This window comes from Eucyclogobius newberryi, unplaced genomic scaffold (assembly GCF_026437365.1).
Source record: "Eucyclogobius newberryi isolate DKJ021-1_F unplaced genomic scaffold, fEucNew1.0.hap1 SCAF_19, whole genome shotgun sequence".
Lineage (NCBI taxonomy): Eukaryota > Metazoa > Chordata > Actinopteri > Gobiiformes > Gobiidae > Eucyclogobius > Eucyclogobius newberryi.
Genome location: NW_027315823.1, coordinates 17581228 through 17599949, shown reverse-complemented (window position 1 = coordinate 17599949; position 18722 = coordinate 17581228). Strand labels below are relative to the sequence as shown.

At 43.3% G+C, this 18722-nt stretch overlaps 2 protein-coding genes across 2 annotated transcripts in view; both read right to left on the bottom strand.

Moving 5' to 3' along the window:
* The window catches only part of mafbb (v-maf avian musculoaponeurotic fibrosarcoma oncogene homolog Bb), a 185404-nt gene that overhangs the window by 70938 nt on the left and 95744 nt on the right, over positions 1-18722 (bottom strand). The window lies entirely within an intron of this gene.
* snai1a (snail family zinc finger 1a) lies at positions 14136-17400 on the bottom strand. Its single transcript, XM_072451963.1, has 3 exons — positions 17120-17400; positions 16208-16720; positions 14136-15399 (listed from the first exon to the last, which is right to left on the bottom strand). The coding sequence occupies exons 1-3, from the start codon at positions 17193-17195 to the stop codon at positions 15215-15217; spliced, it is 774 nt and encodes a 257-aa protein (XP_072308064.1). The 5' UTR covers positions 17196-17400; the 3' UTR covers positions 14136-15214.

The following is an 18722-nucleotide window of genomic DNA, read 5'->3' as shown; positions in this document are numbered from 1 at the left end:
CAAAAGTTTAGGTGGAAAGTGTGTGTATGTGTGTGTCTGTGTGTGTGTGTGTGTGTGTCTGTGTGTGTGTGTGTGTGTGTGTATGTATGTGTGTGTCTGTGTGTGTGTGTGTGTGTCTGTGTGTGTGTGAGTGTGTGTATGTGTGTGTCTGTGTGTGTCTGTGTGTGCGTGTGTTTCTGTGTGTCTGTGTGTGTGTGTGTGTGTGTCTGTGTGTGTGTGAGTGTGTGTATGTGTGTGTCTGTGTGTGTCTGTGTGTGTCTGTGTCTGTGTGTGCGTGTGTTTCTGTGTGTCTGTGTGTGTGTGTGTGTGTGTCTGTGTGTGTGTGAGTGTGTGTATGTGTGTGTCTGTGTGTGTCTGTGTGTGTCTGTGTGTGCGTGTGTTTCTGTGTGTCTGTGTGTGTGTGTGTGTGTGTGTGTCTGTGTGTGTGTGAGTGTGTGTATGTGTGTGTCTGTGTGTGTCTGTGTGTGTCTGTGTGTGCGTGTGTTTCTGTGTGTCTGTGTGTGTGTGTGTGTGTGTCTGTGTGTGTGTGAGTGTGTGTATGTGTGTGTCTGTGTGTGTCTGTGTGTGTCTGTGTGTGCGTGTGTTTCTGTGTGTCTGTGTGTGTGTGTGTGTGTGTGTGTGTGTGTCTGTGTATCTGTGTGTGCGTGCGTGTGTGTTTCTGTGTGTTTGTGTGTGTTTCTGTGTGTGTGTGTGTGTTTCTGTGTGTCTGTGTGTGTGTGTGTGTGTGTTTCTGTGTTTCTGTGTGTGTCTGTGTGTGTGTGTGTGTGTTTCTGTGTGTCTGTGTGTGTGTGTGTGTGTGTGTCTGTGTGTCTGTGTGTGCGTGCGTGTGTGTTTCTGTGTGTTTGTGTGTGTTTCTGTGTGTGTGTGTGTTTCTGTGTGTCTGTGTGTGTATGTGTACGTGTAGAGACAGAACCGAAACCAAATGAATGTTTCTCTGAACTTTGTCTTCTTTAGGCGATTGTTTTAATTATAAGAATGGTTGATTGTTGTGGCAGGAAGGGCATTGTGTGGACGTTTGCTTTTAGTTTCTCTGTAGTCTTGGATGGAGCTTGCCGTTTTCATATTTCTATTTGATTATAATTAAACAAGAAAACTAAGCTCACACTTCAAAGCTTGTGTCAGCCATGTTTGTTTGCTATCGGTGTGCCTGGCAGACCGGGAGGTGTTGCACTGATGGCTTAAACTTTCTTGGGCATCAGTGAGATAAGAGCGGGTCCATGCTATTCTGGGACAAGGAGCTCTTCAGAGTGGGCCAGTGACTGCTTTATGTACTATGTCACTTGGTACACATTTGAAAAGCTGGCATGCTGATAACACGTGAGAAGGAGATGAATCCCAAAGCCCCTGGAACTGCTGGCTTTAAATAAATGCACATAAACACACACATGTAGTGGAGTGTTTGCCGCGCTGCATCTCTCCGCACCGCCACACTGCTGCTCATGGCAACAGCTGAAATCTTCAAGAAACAGCTCTGCTTACATCCCCAGTGTTTCACAAAATCATTTAGCTTCAAATGGGTCTCTGCCCATTAACGCTCCTGCATGTGCTATTAAACACATATTAGTTTTTGATTATTGCTGCCATAGAGCTCAGTCTGGTGAAGAGGATACATTTGTGGTATCAGAGTTTAATCTGAGGGTCAGTCACACTTGTTTTAGATCATCATACACTGAATGCTTGCAGTCTTAGGCAGCCAGATACACATAGATCAAAACTTATGACTAGAGTCAGTACCATTCTCAAATGTACCCCTTGCTCAAAGATTAGAGGAGAACAGAGTGCAGTTTTAGCTGCCGTGTCTCTGTCAGTCAGCCCCAGGGCAACTGTGGCTACAGTAAATAATTACCTCCTCGGATGTGGAGAGTTAATTAATAGGAATATAGCAGGATACTGCAAATCTCTGAGAGGTTTTCAAAGCTTCTTAAGATAAATAATTTGATCAAATATAATTTAGTGGTATATCTAGAGCTAAGATAGAGGGAAGCTTATCTCGTTTGATGTCAAAGGTCAAAACACACAGTTGGCCTTGCCAACACCCTCCCCTTTTCCAACTGTTCTCATGTAACCAGTAGGGTTTTTAAGGAGACATATTATGCTTTTTTCAGGTACTTATTACTGAACTATAACATAGCCAGATCATCATTTTACATTTTGTTCATTGAAAACTGCAATATTTATCTAAAACGGCTCAATAATTAATAGTACCTACTACTTCCTGCCCTGTCTAGGGTGTATCCTGCCTAAGGCCCAAAGTAACTGGGATAGGCTTCTGTCACCCGTGACCGCTAACGGGAACAAGCAGCAGAAAATGAATGAATAGTACCGTATTTCCTGTTCAAAACTGCAGAACTCTTCATTGTGACCGAAGCAAGCAACGGATTGTCATTCACATGTTTTTATTTTTGAAATGTGGCTCTGTGACATTTTAGAGCTCTACGTGTATCATTTAGAGCCTTACATTTTCTTTTCTTTTAATCTTAACTGTGAACAGGGATGTGGGCGGGAATAGGGTGTAGGTGAAAACAGATTCTTTTCTGAGCACTCGACCCTTTGTTGCAGGACAATAGAGGATTACAGCAGTAGAAGTAGAGCTATGCGTAATATTTTTGACGAAACACTATTTGCTCTGTGGTGTATGTGTGGTCTCCTTTAAAGTAATGGAGACTTGATCATATATATATATATATATATATATATATATATATATATATATATATATATATATATATATATATATATATATATCCATAACGTTAACATGACCAAATGATGTAGCTAAACTTGACCAATGAAACAGCAATTCATTTTGGATCAAAGCATGCATAGCTTCTGGATATTTCTGTAATCACCTCGTGCCTGCTCCCAATACCTTGCAGCAGCTGTAGGCTCAGGTCTTTGCTGTGGGTTCATCAGAGTGGAGACAAAGAGACGCATGTCACTGACGCTCTCTAAAGCCTCAATTACTCTTCTGCATGCGCACAGCCATACACAGATATTTGCCACACAGCCTGCGCTTAATCAGTCTTTTAGCCGCTGGGCTTTGATACTTTGCTATTAGCTGTGGCTCCAGACAATTGGGCCGGCTCATTGTTGTTGAGGTGTGGTGTAGTCAGTGGGCCTGGCCTGCCTGACCGGCCCTGCTCTCAGAATGTAAGGCAGCCCTCAGCTGTTCCTCTATTTCAAGAACATGGAGGCATACCTCGACCCAGCTGGGGCATCAGAGACAATGGGTGGACAGCCTTATCCAAACACAGGCCTGCAGACAATCTGACGCACTCCAGGATCCCAGATAGAGCTCTTGTTCCAGAGCTGCTGATGCCCCATCCAGCTCATAAAGCAGAGGAACAGGTTAAGAAGGCCACACACTCACCAGTAACTACTGTGCTGTTGCTACTGTAAATACAGGCAAGTGAACAAAGTCTTGTTCACGTAATATTTCACAGCCTTCTAACTGAACTATTCTCAAAAGTCACAGATCCGTCAGTCACCACATGTTCCCTTGTATTTGGCACTTTTTGGAGATGGCTGGTTATAATGGACCTTGTCTGTAGCCCGTGCTTGACTTTAAATAGACTTGGAAACTTGTCCAGACTTTTTCGAGACCTCCATTTAGTGACCAGGAGCATCTAAGTGTCAGAGTAGATATTTCTCTGGTAATTTACTGTCAGTGTTGATGTGCTCTTGTTAAAGGTGCCCTGTATTGCTGGCGTTTATACTCAGCCTTGTTCATAATGGCAGTTTAGCCAGTGCTGCTGTCACAATGACAAGCATTCAAGCAGGGCGCGTGGCAGCTCTTTCACAGTTTACATAGGCTCCAAGCCTTCATATAGGTCCTTTATGTCCATGTGCACATGCATTCATGCATTCACTCAAGGGCATAGTCCCACACAAGTACCATCAGCACCTCTGTCACCTGTTGTTCTGGGCAACTGCTCCAGCACACACAGAGACATGTGGGATATGCTCAAATTAAGTTCAATTAGTCCACTTGGTTGCCAGGCAGATTCAAAGCAAAGTCACATTCAGGGCAGATGTCATGTGAAGAGGGGATTAGGGCAGATGAATGCCTACTGATTTATAGTTTTTTTCATCATAAACTGTATATCTCACATCATTTTCATGTACATTATGCTGCTATGCCCAGTTACAATGAAGTAAGGCGTTGTTGATCGCCAATAGTTAATTGAGGTATAATGGCATATAGTTTACAACATAGTTTTTGGCCAAAAGGCTTTATTTGACAGTGCAATTGTAGAGTGAAATGGATGGAGAGAGGGTAGAGACATTCGGCAAATGTATGGTATGTTGCTGTGAACAGCATTAATTCATAAAAATGTTCTAGAAAACACAATGCGTTAAAACCTATGCTAGTATTATTCACCACAAATAAAATGGTTCCTTCTATAATGAGTAAAATATGATGTAAAACACTAACTAACATTGAAAATCTAAATGGTGAGTGAAGCCTTTAAATTGAATCAATGTTATCTTTTTGTCTCTACTTTGTTAAAACTTCAGAATCACTGGCTTAACTTAAACCATGTGTTTGCATGTGAGTGACAACAAAAACATAAAATCCAGTCAGAAGCTACAACCTGATAGTTGTCGTCTTTGGGTGCATGAAAATGTTTGGGAATCCTGCTGTGAGGTGCCAACAGCTGACATAATCACAGCAACTGGGCTGGAATTCCTTACTTTAAAAGCTTAATCTCCACTGTATTGGCCTCTGATCCATAAGGGCAAATATTAGATTTTTTATTTATTGGACATGTTATGTATTTTATCATTCTTTATTTGTTGTAAAGGATGTCTTCACCTCCTTAGCGCACACAGCCTTTGGACACCTAGGCTCCTTGTGGACCTTTGTGGACTGTGCCAACATTTAACAGCTAGTTGCAGCTATGCAGGGCCTGGGACATGGAGCAGTGAGAAAGTGCAGAAAGAGCAGGTGAGGAGGTCCTGAGGGAGCGCCCGTGCTCCTCAGACCTTCTCTGAGACAAAACACAAGGATCAGCGTGGCATCCAGCGAAGTGCTACTTCCCGGCAGCCGGCCAGCCATTCAGACAGCTGCTACGTCAACGTTGCAGTCCCCATTTTGTCCCACATTGCATTCAGCACACAATTCCTCAGCGTGTCACCAATCTGTGGTCATCGAACCGGTCAAGAATGGAGTCACCATCACAGAGAGAAATCATACTAGAATTTACCTGTGACTGGTGCCATAACGTAATGTTTTCAGTGTCAGAACCAGTTTGGATTGTTCAAAAATGTATATACTATATACTGTATCAAGTTATCAAGTTATCAGGACAATTTTGACCTTTCCTGAATAGTTGTATGTGGTTTGGATCTATATCAGATAAGATAAGATAAGATATTCCTTTATTGTCCCACATGGGGAAATTATCAGAACAGAACAGTAAAAGATCACATGATATTTTAGATTAAATTGTGTGGTATCGAAATTAGTATTGAGCCTTTACCTTAGTATCAAAATTGATTTTAGGAAAATTACACTAACACTATGACCAGTTTCTGTCCCGACATTACACATGGCCCAATTGATATCAGTTAACTTTTTATACTAAACACTGTCACTTTAACCATAATCTAATCACCCACTGCATTTTTCACTCTCTGTAAATTTGTGTACATAGTAAGCCTATTTTTCTTTTTTACCTTATAGTCTATTTTATTCTTATCCTTTAGCAGATTTGAATTGTTTTTCTTTTTGACTTATATAGGTTGTTTAATCATTGTTCATTGTTTTATGTTCCTATGTTTGTGAATTCTGAACATTGACAATGGCAATAAACCTTTTCTGATTCTGATTCTGATACTATATGAAACTTGAACCCTTAAGGACTGTTCCAACATTATACCCAACACTACCCTCTACTGCCACCAGGTTGTAATTACACCGACAAGTTCAATTTAGTGTCTATTCTTGTCATTTTCATGTAACAAAGCTTTGATTTGTTACATGTAATAAGGGGCCGTTTGGGTGTGATAAGACAATGAGACATTTTCTCTATTGATATGTCTATGCCCTGTTGATTTGATTAGTTTCATGTTTTTCATAGTGGTCAAATCTGTTAAACTTGACGGACACCTCAATAAAAAATAAATACATTTAGAATATGTAATAATTTCACATTTGAATGATTGTGCTACACATCATATATTTAAAACAGTAAACAACGGCAAAGTGAGTAGTGAGACCATTTGTAATCAGCAGAGGGCCCCATTTCACTGCCTTTCCCCATGATTCCACACTGTTGAGCCTGGTTTGAGAGCTTTCACAAAGAGGCTACTCACTGGAGTGCACCTTGCATGCAGCTGGCTTCAGAGCAACAGAGCAGCGTTTACACTTGACCACAGTAATAGTCCAGCGCATTTGGAGGCTCATTAACCCTGTTCCACTCGACTGGCTGTGTTCCTCATACAATAGGTCCTTTCGCCCTAAAAACCAATGCTTTTTCTTTATGCTTCTCAATGACAGGAAGGGGCTATCTCATAGGAAGTGGAAGTAGGAGCGTCCCTCTCTCACTTGCACACACTCCTCTACAGTGGTCCGCTCTCCTGCCCATCCTGTCGCTGGATGTTGGGAGCCAGGAACTCCCCCTCTCTTCGTTGGGCCACGGCTGCCTGCTAGTATTTTGGTAATCGTCATCCTCCCTGACCTGCTGGCCTGATCCTGGCGCCAGGAGTCTCCATGTCTCCCCTCCACCTTCCCAGCCCGGCACCCCCCGACCCCACCAATAATTCAGACCAGCTGTTGCAAGGTGCCTTTCCTACTCCCAGCCACGCTACACTTGCCTGGTCCGCAGCCTTGGAGGCTTCGCATGGGCTCTGACTAGTGTGTCGAACATATCCAAGTCAATCATGAGACGATCACTTCCCAAGATCAGCACTAAAACTGTGTGTGTTAGTATAGACTCACATATTAGTGCAACAAGTCGGCTTTCACTATTCCTCCCACGACTCAATCTTAATATAATGGAATGTGTGTCACCATTAAGCAAGACAGAATTGAGATTGCTGTGCAGAACTATCTCTCTATTAGAGTCACATGAAGAGCCTGTGCATCAAGTGACTGTGAGTATAAAACAAATTGCTCTGATTGCCTTCTCGATGTCTTGGCTCATACTCTCCGTGCACTTTGGAGTTTTTGTTTTTGGCATTTGGGGGCTCTGTGTAAAAGTGAGGTGCCTGTCTGTCTCGGAGCTATAACCGCAGTGGGATTCTGGACTGCGATGGAGGGGAACCCTAATCGTTTGATCCGCTCACTGCACAGCCCCCTGACTCCACCGACTAACAGCCCACAAGAGTGCAAGGCCATGAATCACCCCACGATATTGTGTGACAAACGCTTGGACCGTGGCGGCAGAGGTTCTAGTGCAGTGCCAGGCTGGTGCGGCGGTCATGAGAAGCTGTTTAGACACTAGGGCCTGACACAAAGAGGGGTGAGGAGGGTGGGGGGGCTGGTACAAAGAGCTGTTCTGCTCAAACTATGGAGGAAAATAGTTCATGCTGCACTGGGATTTCCTGCCTTTGCCCTGGCTAGCCCCCTCCTACTCCTGTCTACCCGCCCATGAGCTGCAGAGTATGGAAAGTACTCCGGCAATATTTCAGCTGCAGAGGGGTGAAGATTTTTTGAAAAGCAATAGAAAGCCTCTGGTTGAAAGTTTTGAGTGTTGATCCAGACTTTGGCAATCCCTTTTGCTGTAATTCCATTTCCTTTGTAAATCTGTTTTGACTCCCTCTATGAAATATGGCATCTGCTTTTTATGCCCTCACTTAGTTTAGTTCAGTTTTCTTTATTTGAAGGGACAATGTACTATTGCTGTAGTCGTTTAGTCATTTAGTCAGTTAATTGGCTGATGGTGTCAGACAAAATGTTTATTAGTCGACAGCAGAAAGGAGATTGCATGTAGTGAGTTATTCTGAGATTTGGAAGTGTAATCCCATGGTTTTGTCAGAATCAGAATCAGAAAGGGTTTATTGCCATTGTCAATGAACAGAATTCACAAACATAGGAACGTGTCAGTGCACTTTTGGTACAGATACATGTTCGAATGATAGAGTTGCATAATAATAGATTAAAGAGCGTTTGTCAGCTATGTCATGCCTCTTTTAGTCAATTAATCGATGCACAGATAATGTCTTTAGACTACCAAGAATTTCTTTAGTCGATTACAACCCTACAATGTGCAGAGACATTACGCTCATAAAAAAGAGATGTTCTGCACCAGATTATAGCTAAATATTGTAGCCTGTTTCCCTCTGCTTGAAAAATTACACTATCAACTTCAAACATCAGACAAAAATATAGACAGGTGCGTCCCCATTTGGCTCCTGGGAACGCGTCGTCTAGGTGTCAAAGTGGCGATGGGTGGGGGGTGAGGAGACAGGAGTGGGGGTGCTGTCCCTTGCTCTTCCAGGGCTTTGATCCGAGGTGCGAGTGTCCAGAGCTGGGGGGCATGTGGCACTCATTAGCGGAGTGGTGAGAGTGTGCTGGCTTGTAGGTCGCCTCAGAGTGGAGTGGAATGAAAAAGATGTATGTATGTATGTGAAATGGCTGCGGCATTCCTGTATATAAACCATGTGGTGTGACGTTTGGGGGTGGGGAAGATCATATTTTTGGAGGGCAGAATGTTTCCATAAAAGCACTCTACGATTATAATTGTCTATGTAATGAGCATCTGCACTGCACTTTGCACACACTATGCTAAACAGGAAGTAGAAAAGACCAGCTCATTGAAAGGCCCCGCTGCCAGCACACACTGTCTTGGGAGAGAAGGGAAATGTAAACCAGATGTCCAAGATCCACCGTGAATATGTCAAAGCTCTCGGACTATGTCAGTTCCTCCTCGTCTTATTGGAGGACTGGAGCTATTCTGCAGTGTCATCAGTAATGTCCATGATACAAGCTCCCTGTGGACATCCCATACAGTCCTGGCAACAGCAACAACTTTAAGGTTCCTAGAAATTAGCCTCTCTGTTCCAAATTATATGTTTTTACTTTTCCTTAGGTTTCAGACTCACCACATTCCTCAAATTTCAGGGTAACGTCCAATATCCCAAGGCTCATTCGGGTGGCAAATCTCTGAGCAGGTCTTTGTGGATAGATTGCTTTCTCTTGCTTGAGAAAATAACAAGGAATAGAGTAATGACTTAACAAGCAACAGGATAATGGCTTCAGCATGTGCCTGGTTATGTGCATATGGCTGCGTGAGTGCACTGAGCTTGGCTTGTTTCTCAGCCTGTGTGTGTGCGCCTATTGTTTGAGAGCTGAGTTGCACATCTTTAAAATGCTGGAGCACCATTGCATCGACTCCTTCAGGTCTACATCTCCTTTTGAGATCCAGGCAGTGCGTCACAGTGACAGGATAGGCCTGTGGGAGCGAGGGGTGTTTTCCATGAGAGCCAGCTGTTGGAAAGGCCTCCCACACAGAAGAAGACTGCACGTATCTCAGAGTTTGCACCTATGTTTACGCAGAGAGATGCGTATGGTAGACACAGTGACAGCACACTTGGTGATTGATGAGAATATGACAGCTGCCGCATGTGCAAGTGTGTACATGACTTTAGTGGCAGTTTACTTTCCCTCGAAGTGTTATGAAGCAGTGCATCTGTTCCCGGGGTGAGCCCTAACCCTCTTTGATCTCAGCCCTGGAACAAATGGCAACTACTTGACACCTCAGTCTTTAACCCATCCAACTACCAACATGGCTGCTCACGCTGCTGAGCAATCAAGCTGTTGGGTTGTTCATGGGAAAGGACAAACAATAGACGCCATTGTGACTCAGTGATCAATTCCTGTCAGTATAATTCTGGTTTATATCATGGCATGACCTGGCTTGCCAGGACATTGCTTATAATTGCAACCGTCTTCACTTTAAGATATCACAAGCCCCAAAACTTGAGGAAACTGAATCTCTTTCCCATAGTACACCTCCTGATGCTGTTTACACACTGTTACACCGTGACATGCCCTGACAGGTGTCTACAAATCTGCATTACTTTCTTTCATAATCTTATTTTAAGCCCTGCGGCAATAGCTTAACGTCCTGTTGCACCTTGTCTGGGAAAATATGCTCAGGTGCACTTCAATGTGGCAAGCAGGTGATATTTCCCACTCAACACATCTGATGAACACTGTGCTTATCAATTGCCCATAACTAATTGGCAATTTAGCTAAGAAATTCATCAAAATATATACCCTTTTATCTACTTCTTTCACTTTTGCCTATTTCTGCAACTTTCAGGCGGAGTAGTATCTTAAAATTGTCCAGTCGCCGTTCACCCATATGTCCAGGTATCAAATTTAAATGTTTATGTAGAAAGGATTTTTAGAAATACCGTATCACCACTACGACACAGACTGGGAAATAATGCATCAAGGTGCATTGGCTTTAAACCTACAAAAGCCAATAATGCAATAATTGAAACAATCCTCAATTAAAAATGCTAGTTTGACCTTTTACTTCAGAAGTCGTTGGCCCACAGTGAATTGCCACATCAGAACGCTGCATTAGTGATCGTTAGCTGGGTCAATATGCTCTGAGAATGTACAGTTTCCTGTCAAGGGCGACGAGGCAGGGTTTTCCTTGCTCAATAGGAGACACAGGAGGACAGTCTGTAGGCGCCATCCTGCTTCTCCTTCTTTTCTCTTTTCCTATTTTTCACCCATGCGCTCGTTTTTCTCGCTGCTATTGAGTCCACAGCAACACATGTCTCTGATCAAGTCCAGCCTGCGTCATCAGTTAGTAAACTCCAGGCTCCAGGAAAACCAACAGAGAGCACATTCATAAGCGGCGACCCTGTGACTGTGTGTGTGATTCATTACTCTTTAATATGCCCCCCACCCCCCAAACTCGCCCAACCACGTCTCCCATCCAGCCACAGGGCAACTCCACACAGCCTGATCAAATTTATCATCAGACATACTCGCGGTGTTATTGTTTTTCCATTTGCACTTTATGCCTTTAAAAATTATCTCTGCATTCTGACGGTTACATCTTAGCTTAGATCAATTTGCTGTTCGAAAAAATTACTGACAAATGTTGTTCTGATGTGAGGGGACAGATATTAGGAGGTGCTAATTTTGGCAGAGGACGCTAAGGGAGTAGGTGTATGAGGATCAAAAAGGGGCTTGGGGAGGGGAGAGGGTGGTCTAGACTCCAGAGCGATGCTTCTATTCTTAAGTACAAAGCACCCTGTTTCCATTCCCTCACATGTTGTCTTTGAACACCCATACCAGTGGAGTTATATTTTACACACCAAAGCCTAATTCCCAAGTAACACGGCCATAAGGTCACGCTGTATTTGGAATCCTATGCAGATAATCAGTTTGCTGTCAAGTGACCGTGAGGAAACAGTGACTTTCAGGTGATAGTCACAAGTGCACAGAGAAGCTGTTTACTGTCTCAAGGAGGTCATGGCTCTGAAGACTGTTGGACAAATAAAGAATAAGAGACAAAATATAAGAACAAAAACAAAAGTGCTTTGTTTTGTATTCATTCTCAAACCACAGTTACACATTGCACTGTGTTGTAGGTCATGTGTTGGATCCATTATTCACATTAGATATGCAGTTTGTTGATAGGGGAACAGAGCATGGTTGTAATGCGCTTGTGTTCAATGAACTGCACATCTCCACACGACCACCTGAACATCTATTTTGCTATAGAAAAAACTAGATACACGTCAGATGTTTTTAATAACTTATATTATAAGCTCACAACCTTTTAAAAAAAATAAATAAATACATGTTTTACAGTTAGTACTGCCAAAATAAGACCCACAGAGAAAAAATATTTTTCCATATTCAAAGTAGATGTATAACATCCCTAATTACATTTACACTTACATTGCACAGTTTCTATTAAAGTCTTTGTTCACTCTCACACACAAAGATTAACCTGAAGAGTGTGGTGTTTACTGAACTACCTGATTCCCAGGCAACTCAATAATTGAATAAAGAGGGATAATTATTAGATTCAAATTATGATGTTTACCAGGCCATGATGTATGATGTGTGTGAACCTGCCAATTGAGTAAAACCTCTTTTCATCCCGTGGTGGCTAGAGTTCATGTGTGAAAGTGCTCATCGTCTGAGGGTTGTGTGTCATGAGTGCAGAATGAGCGGTGTTTATGAGACGCTGACAGCTTTTTCCTGTCTCCCAAGCCTTGAGCTCTCACTGCTGTCCCACTGAAGGACAGTCTTCCTGTGGCCACCCTGCTCCACCCGGTGAAAATGTCCTTTGCTGTGAGGAGCCAGTTGTGGGACAGCTGAGGGGGGGATGGGAAGATGGTGGCAGGCCAAATGGAGTGGAGTTCTCAGTTCTTTTGGGGTAAAGTAGGCCAATGTAAACTCCCACTTCCTGTCGGCCTCGTCGCTGAGGGAGAGATCATCTTCTTGTGAAGAAGGCCCTGCCCGCTGCTGTGTGGGGACAGTTTCCACTTAAATAGAACATAGCCAGGGAGAGAGAGAGAGAGAGAGAGAGAGAGAGAGAGAGAGAGGGAGAGCAATACACAAACATACTGGTCTGCAGGAATGTTAAACACATGCTTTATGGCATAAATAGCAGCCACTTTTGGTAAATTATAGTGAGTGCTCTTGCACTTGGAGCACAGCAGGAAAACGTTCTCAGATTTCACATTCAGCGCTCCTTTTTCCCCAAGGAACAAGAAAGACGCATGTTATGTTTTCATTCCTATAAAAGTAGAAAGCAGTGAACCTTCTGATATAGCAGCCATTCAAATTTAGTAGTGGCCAAAAATGCCCTTGTGGCCAAAGGTTGTGGAAGACTTAAATCAGAAAATGTGCCATGCCAAAACAGCCCCAAATATCAGGTTTATTTAGGGTTCATGTTGCAATTATCTTTACGGCCTGACATCAGGAAATGCTTTTGGCTGACATCATCAAAAAAGTCCGGAGTTAACCTCTAACAGCCGAGTTTTCATTAGTCTTTTCATCCCACTGCATCCCGGGTAAAGGGCATGAAATGCAATGGTCAAAAGGAACCACAGTCAAGGGCTGTGGCCTCAGCTCCGCGTTAACACTGGTCAGATGCTGGAGATCTCTGCTTGTAGTGTGTGGTTTCTCGCACATTTTCCTGACTCAGGGGGAAATAAGGAACTGTGCTGAGCTGTGGAACAGCTTACCTCACTCTGTTCTAGCCAGGCTCAGCCCACGCAGAGCTGCAGACATACTGTCGAGAGGCCCCATCTTCTGACTGAAAACAGAGCCTGTGGAGGAGCCATGAGAACTTACAACTGTGAGCCTCGCCTGAATCACTGTCTCGCACTAGAAAAGCCTAGTGATACACCTCCCAATGGACACCAGCGCACAAAAGCTAAAGCAACAAATCACAGAGGATATGTGATCATCATGCTTTGTCTAAAGGTGGAAAATATCAAAACCGTTCACTAAAATGTATGAGATATCACTGAACAAATGTAACTATCCATGGAAATCAACATTGGATATTACAGAAATAGTATATTTTTGTATATTTTGATAAACTTGGTCGATAACTAGACATGTTCCTGTATAACTACAATATATCAGTACATTTGGGATCGAAAATCCAATCATAACGTAGTCAGTAAAAATGGAGGACTGCTTTTACATTATATCATTATATTGCTGATTTATAAAAACTGAAATTGCTGTGGCCTTTAAAGAAAGCAAAGTAAGATCATCAGACCGTGAGAAACCCCAAGAGAAAGGTTTTTATGTGGGCAAATTCTAAGTAACAAAAAATTTAAATATTGACCAAAACCTCAATCTGGCAAGCTCAAACACTCCTGTAAGCTGAGGCAAGCAGAGCATGTAGGAATGACTAGCAAAAGAAAACAGAAGTTGATCTGAGGTCCTAACGGTTGGTGCTCTCAGTATTTGCACAATGACACTGAGATTCATGCGACAGGTGCAAACTTGAGGCAGGTGCACCCATTGGATCACATCCATCACAGGCTTTGCAAGTCCACCTACAATCCTGTTTATCATAAACTAGTTCAGTCTAGCATCAAGGCCAGTTAATAATCAGACTACCATTATTACCAAAGTGAATTCAAATGAGTTTGGTAGTCAGAAAGTAAAGCTCATACTAAGCCAGGTCAGATCTTAATAAACATAAATTACTTTTATTGAATGAAAATGTATTACATACAAGAAATACAAGTGAACACACAAGCATGGTAGAAAATGTACACATTTGGAAAATTGCACTATAAAACACAAACATTTAGGAAAGTTAAAAATTCATTTTCAGTTTTTCATTAAATATCAGGAAAAACCATGGCTTCATATTGTAAACTTTACATCATCTTTGGTCCCAGCCTTTTTTATTACATTTACTTTACAAAAACCTAGTAATACTGCAATAAATGTCTGTCTCTTAAAGCAACAGTTTTATAACTGAGGTAAATAAAGACAGGCACATTTTGGTTTCATCATTTTTCAAGGCACAAATGATTTGACAAAATATGGCTTTGGCTGGTTATTATTATTAACACTGATGTAACCTTGAGTGCATGGCACGCGTTTGTCACCCGGTCGCGTTCTTTGGAACAATAAAAACAAAGGGCACTATGGCTATTCCCATCTATCTCCAAAAGCCATCAGATTAAAGAAGGGGCTTTGGATGTAGTCAAAATAGTGGCTTAAAACGGTTCCATTGCAGAAACAAAAGATTTAATGGCGCAATTCACAACGGATGACTGTTTTCCTTAAGGGCAGTGGATGTCACCTGCTTTTAACCGAAGGTCAAGGCTGAAGCACCTGTTAGCACCTTGTCTATCTACAGCACCGTACCAGGGACAGCTGTGTGTGCTCATGCTATTGTGTGTGTGTGTTGTAGGAGACATGCTGAGAGATTAGTTCCACCCAGGCCCTACCTCTCCACAGCTGGCTCTGGGACCTGATCCTGATTTGCCATTGAGCGCTTTTCTTGCCCCATTGAGTACAACACATATTTGCTCTTTGGAATGGGCACAACAAAAAACAAGTGTAAAATATTAGTGATTGTCAGCCTTTCTCAGTTTCGCGTAGGCCTAGATGGCTTGTGAAATGTAAATCCATAATAAGGCTTGATTTCCTCCAGGTCCCAAATAGCAGGCCAATCCATGCTTTACTTCAACAGAGCTGTATACATGGTGTCCACACATGCCCAAGCTCAAAGTGTGTGTCCAACGTGAAGTCTCATGCCATTGCGGAACAGCAGCCTGAGGAGCTGTGCTTTTGCAACAGTGACATGCGGCTAAATGTACGCGAGCAGACTCCACACTGGTACTTCTTGACTTCGGCGTGAGTCTGGAGATGGGCCCTCAGGTTGGAGCGGTCGGCAAAAGCCCGGTTACAGTGGGGGCAGGAGAAGGGCCGCTCGCCTGGAACAAAGAGACACATGTGTCACGTGATGTGTCTTTACAAGAGATGGGACTGTCACTTGTCCTCGAAACAGTGACGAGGTGTCTCCAAAAGTTCACAGGAGACAATCATTTAACACCTTACATGCACCACACACACAATGTGGTGTGAAGATAACGAGGAAGCACATGGTCACAGTGCTGTGAGTGAATTAGCATGATTCAATCAGAGCCAAATGAGATCAGCACACTAACAAGTTGGTGCAGGTTCTAAGGGCTCATACCTGATAGCCAGGAGCCTTCAGGCATCTAAATCTTGTCAACAGTATGTCCCAATCCGGCCTAACTAACCTGCCTTTGATAATACTAACACAATGACTGATCAATGAGATCTCAGGGCAGTTTAGATAATGTCTTCAGTCAAGGGAGGGCATCTGACTCCCCCTCTCCACAGCTCTGATGATGAAATAACCTGCTGAGTCACACATTCACTCAAGCAAACGTACATGCTGCTCGCAAGCACCCATTTCCCAACTCATGAGTCAGCAGCTACACCACCAATGGGCTGCAGGGTCTGTCAAGATGTCAATACCAGGATCAAATTAGTCAATAACAAGATTAGTGTTTTCTCTCTTAGTGGCTACAACATTTCCAGTTTTGGCAGTGCTAATTCAGATTCAGATTATTATCATTATCGTTATTATTTATTGTGTACTTTTTTATGTAACTGGCAAGATTCAATTTACTTATTAGGAAAATTTATATTGGTGAGTTGGTTGTTAGACAAAGGCAGCATTGACAATAGTGAACATGTGATTGAAGTCGTTACCTGTATGTGTCCGGATGTGTCCCCTGAGGAGCCACGGCCGAGAGAAGGCCTTTCCACAGGTGGTGCAGACGCAGGGCAGCGTGTGAGAGCGGATATGCATTTTGAGAGCGCCCAGGCTCGTGTACTCCTTTGGACAGTGTTTACAGAGGAAGGCTGGTCTGTTTGCTGTCACGGGTGCCCCCCTCTCCTCCTCTTCTTCTGGGGGACTGGTGTGTGCCATGACCCCCGTGCACTTCATCCGCTGTCGAGGCGCATATGTGTGAACGGGCTCCGGGCTGGGGGGGTCCGATGAGCGGCCCTCATCCTCCTCCCCGCTGCTGCTGGCACCGCTGCTGAAGCTGGAGGGTGAGCTGAGGTCCAGGGGCCCAGATGTGGCCGAGGTCTCAGTTTGTGTGGGTAGGTACAAGGTGGGCAGGACACTCAGATCCCACACCAGACCCTCGCTGAAGCAGGTGGCAACAGAAGTGGCTCCTGATGAGAACTCGGTAACAGGATATCTGTCCAGTGAAATGTCTGAAATTAAAAGTGAGGGCTATTATTAGATATAGGGCAACAACACAATAGGTTACGATTTATTTTTAGAATAAATACAACAACAACGTCTGTATGCTTATATACATTTCTATAGAATCATTTTTTGTTGTTTTAAAGTTTTTATGGACCATTTCCTCCCACGTATTCACGAGTGTAACATGAATAGAGCTCTTGTGTGCGCTGTGAGCTGGTGCACACGGGGAAAGTCCATCTAACGGGCCCTACTTGACCAGAGAGAAGTCCTTAAAGACTGACATTTGAACCTTATACCACTTCTTCTCGTCGCCAATCAATAGGCTCCAGTACTCACAGCAAAAACACATCATTTAACCGTTACATAATCGTGCTTTAAATAAAATCAGTCAGCAGTTCACTCACCATTCTGGTATTCAAGTTCACTGTAGTTTGGCTTTTGTTTAGCGAAATACTTCTTCACAAGGAATGATCGAGGCATCGTCCTTTTTCAGGCTGGAACAGTTGTGAGTGGAAGTATTCTCGGTGCTCGACGCAAGTAGCCGAGACTGAAAGTTGCAAAAATCGTGGTCTTTTTGGTCCTTTAAAAATATCCTCCGTTATCCCTGAGTTGGAGAAGACGTGAACAGACAAGTGGGTGTGAGCCTTCCATGCAGACGGACTAAATGCTGGCCTCTGTTCTGATTTGTGCCTTTCACGGGCGCTAGGGGTGTGCGCGCCTCAGGGCCCTGCCCACACCACACATGAGCACTACAGCACAAGGGCCACCAAGAAACACACTGTCCGCTTTTCTCACTCCAGGTTCTTGTCTGGAAAAATGCGTGACAAAGGCCAATTTGTAACGGACCAAAAATAAAAATGGTGGCTTTATTTACCCTAAATCTGTTTTTCTGAAGTTCAGCCCAAACAGTTTAGGATGTAGTAAGTGAAAGCTCTGGATGTGCCAAGTGCCCTCTTCTTCAGCCTTACCCAACACCTGTGGTGCACCTTGCTGTCCGAGCCTTTCCGAGCCAATCTTAGTCAAGTGCGCTATCTGCTGGATGACATGAGGACTGTGGCCCCTGGAGGCTCGTGCCAATAAAGTTTAGTGCGCCTATGTGACGTCACATGCGCGTCAGATAGATGTAAACGCGTATTGTCTTCTGCGCCTGTCAGAGTAGAAAAGAATAAAGTCTAAAGAATAAAGTCTGGCGGTTGTGTAACGCTTGGATACCAACCGCCATAAAACAACAACAACAACAACAACAACAACAACAACAACAACAACAACAACTTACCGACACCATTTCCCCCCCTCTTTCTTTCTCTCTTATTCTCTCTTTCTTTTACGCTACAGCCTAATACCGTGCACACAGTTGGATGCCAACCGCCATTAAAAGTAAGACAACTTCAACAAAGCAATGTGGCTACAGCTCCATTATAGAGACAAGCAGGTGACAGGTAACAGCAGGTGACAGGTAACAGCAGGTGACAGGTAACAGCAGGTGACAGGTAACAGCAGGTGACAGGTAACCTGGTGATGACTTTTGTGTAAACTTTTGATTAAATGTGTAGAACTCAATTCAGAGAGCGACACATATCAATCTGGCATGAGCCAGGTTTGGTGATAGACCCAAATGAAAAGTACATACTAGACCTTCAAACTGCTGGACGGATCGCAAATCATTAAAGATTTTCCTTTGGTTCTTTAAAACATTATATTTATTTGCTATGGGCCTATTTTGGGTGAGTTGAATGCATGCATATCGTAACATTATTTACATTAGAATAATATCTGATTAAACTGTTAGGGTAATTTTTCTAATCACTTGTGTTATCTATATCTACAAGTAGTTACAGGGTGGGTAATAATGGCGGTCTGATGCTGCATAGCCCAGTTAAATACAGCTCTACAAGGCATTAACCCTCTTGAATATCTTTTCTTCTGCTCACTGCTGTATTTAGCAGTATTTTAAAACACCATCCTCTGACATCTCAGACCATTTGGACCTAGAGTCTGGTTCAGTCT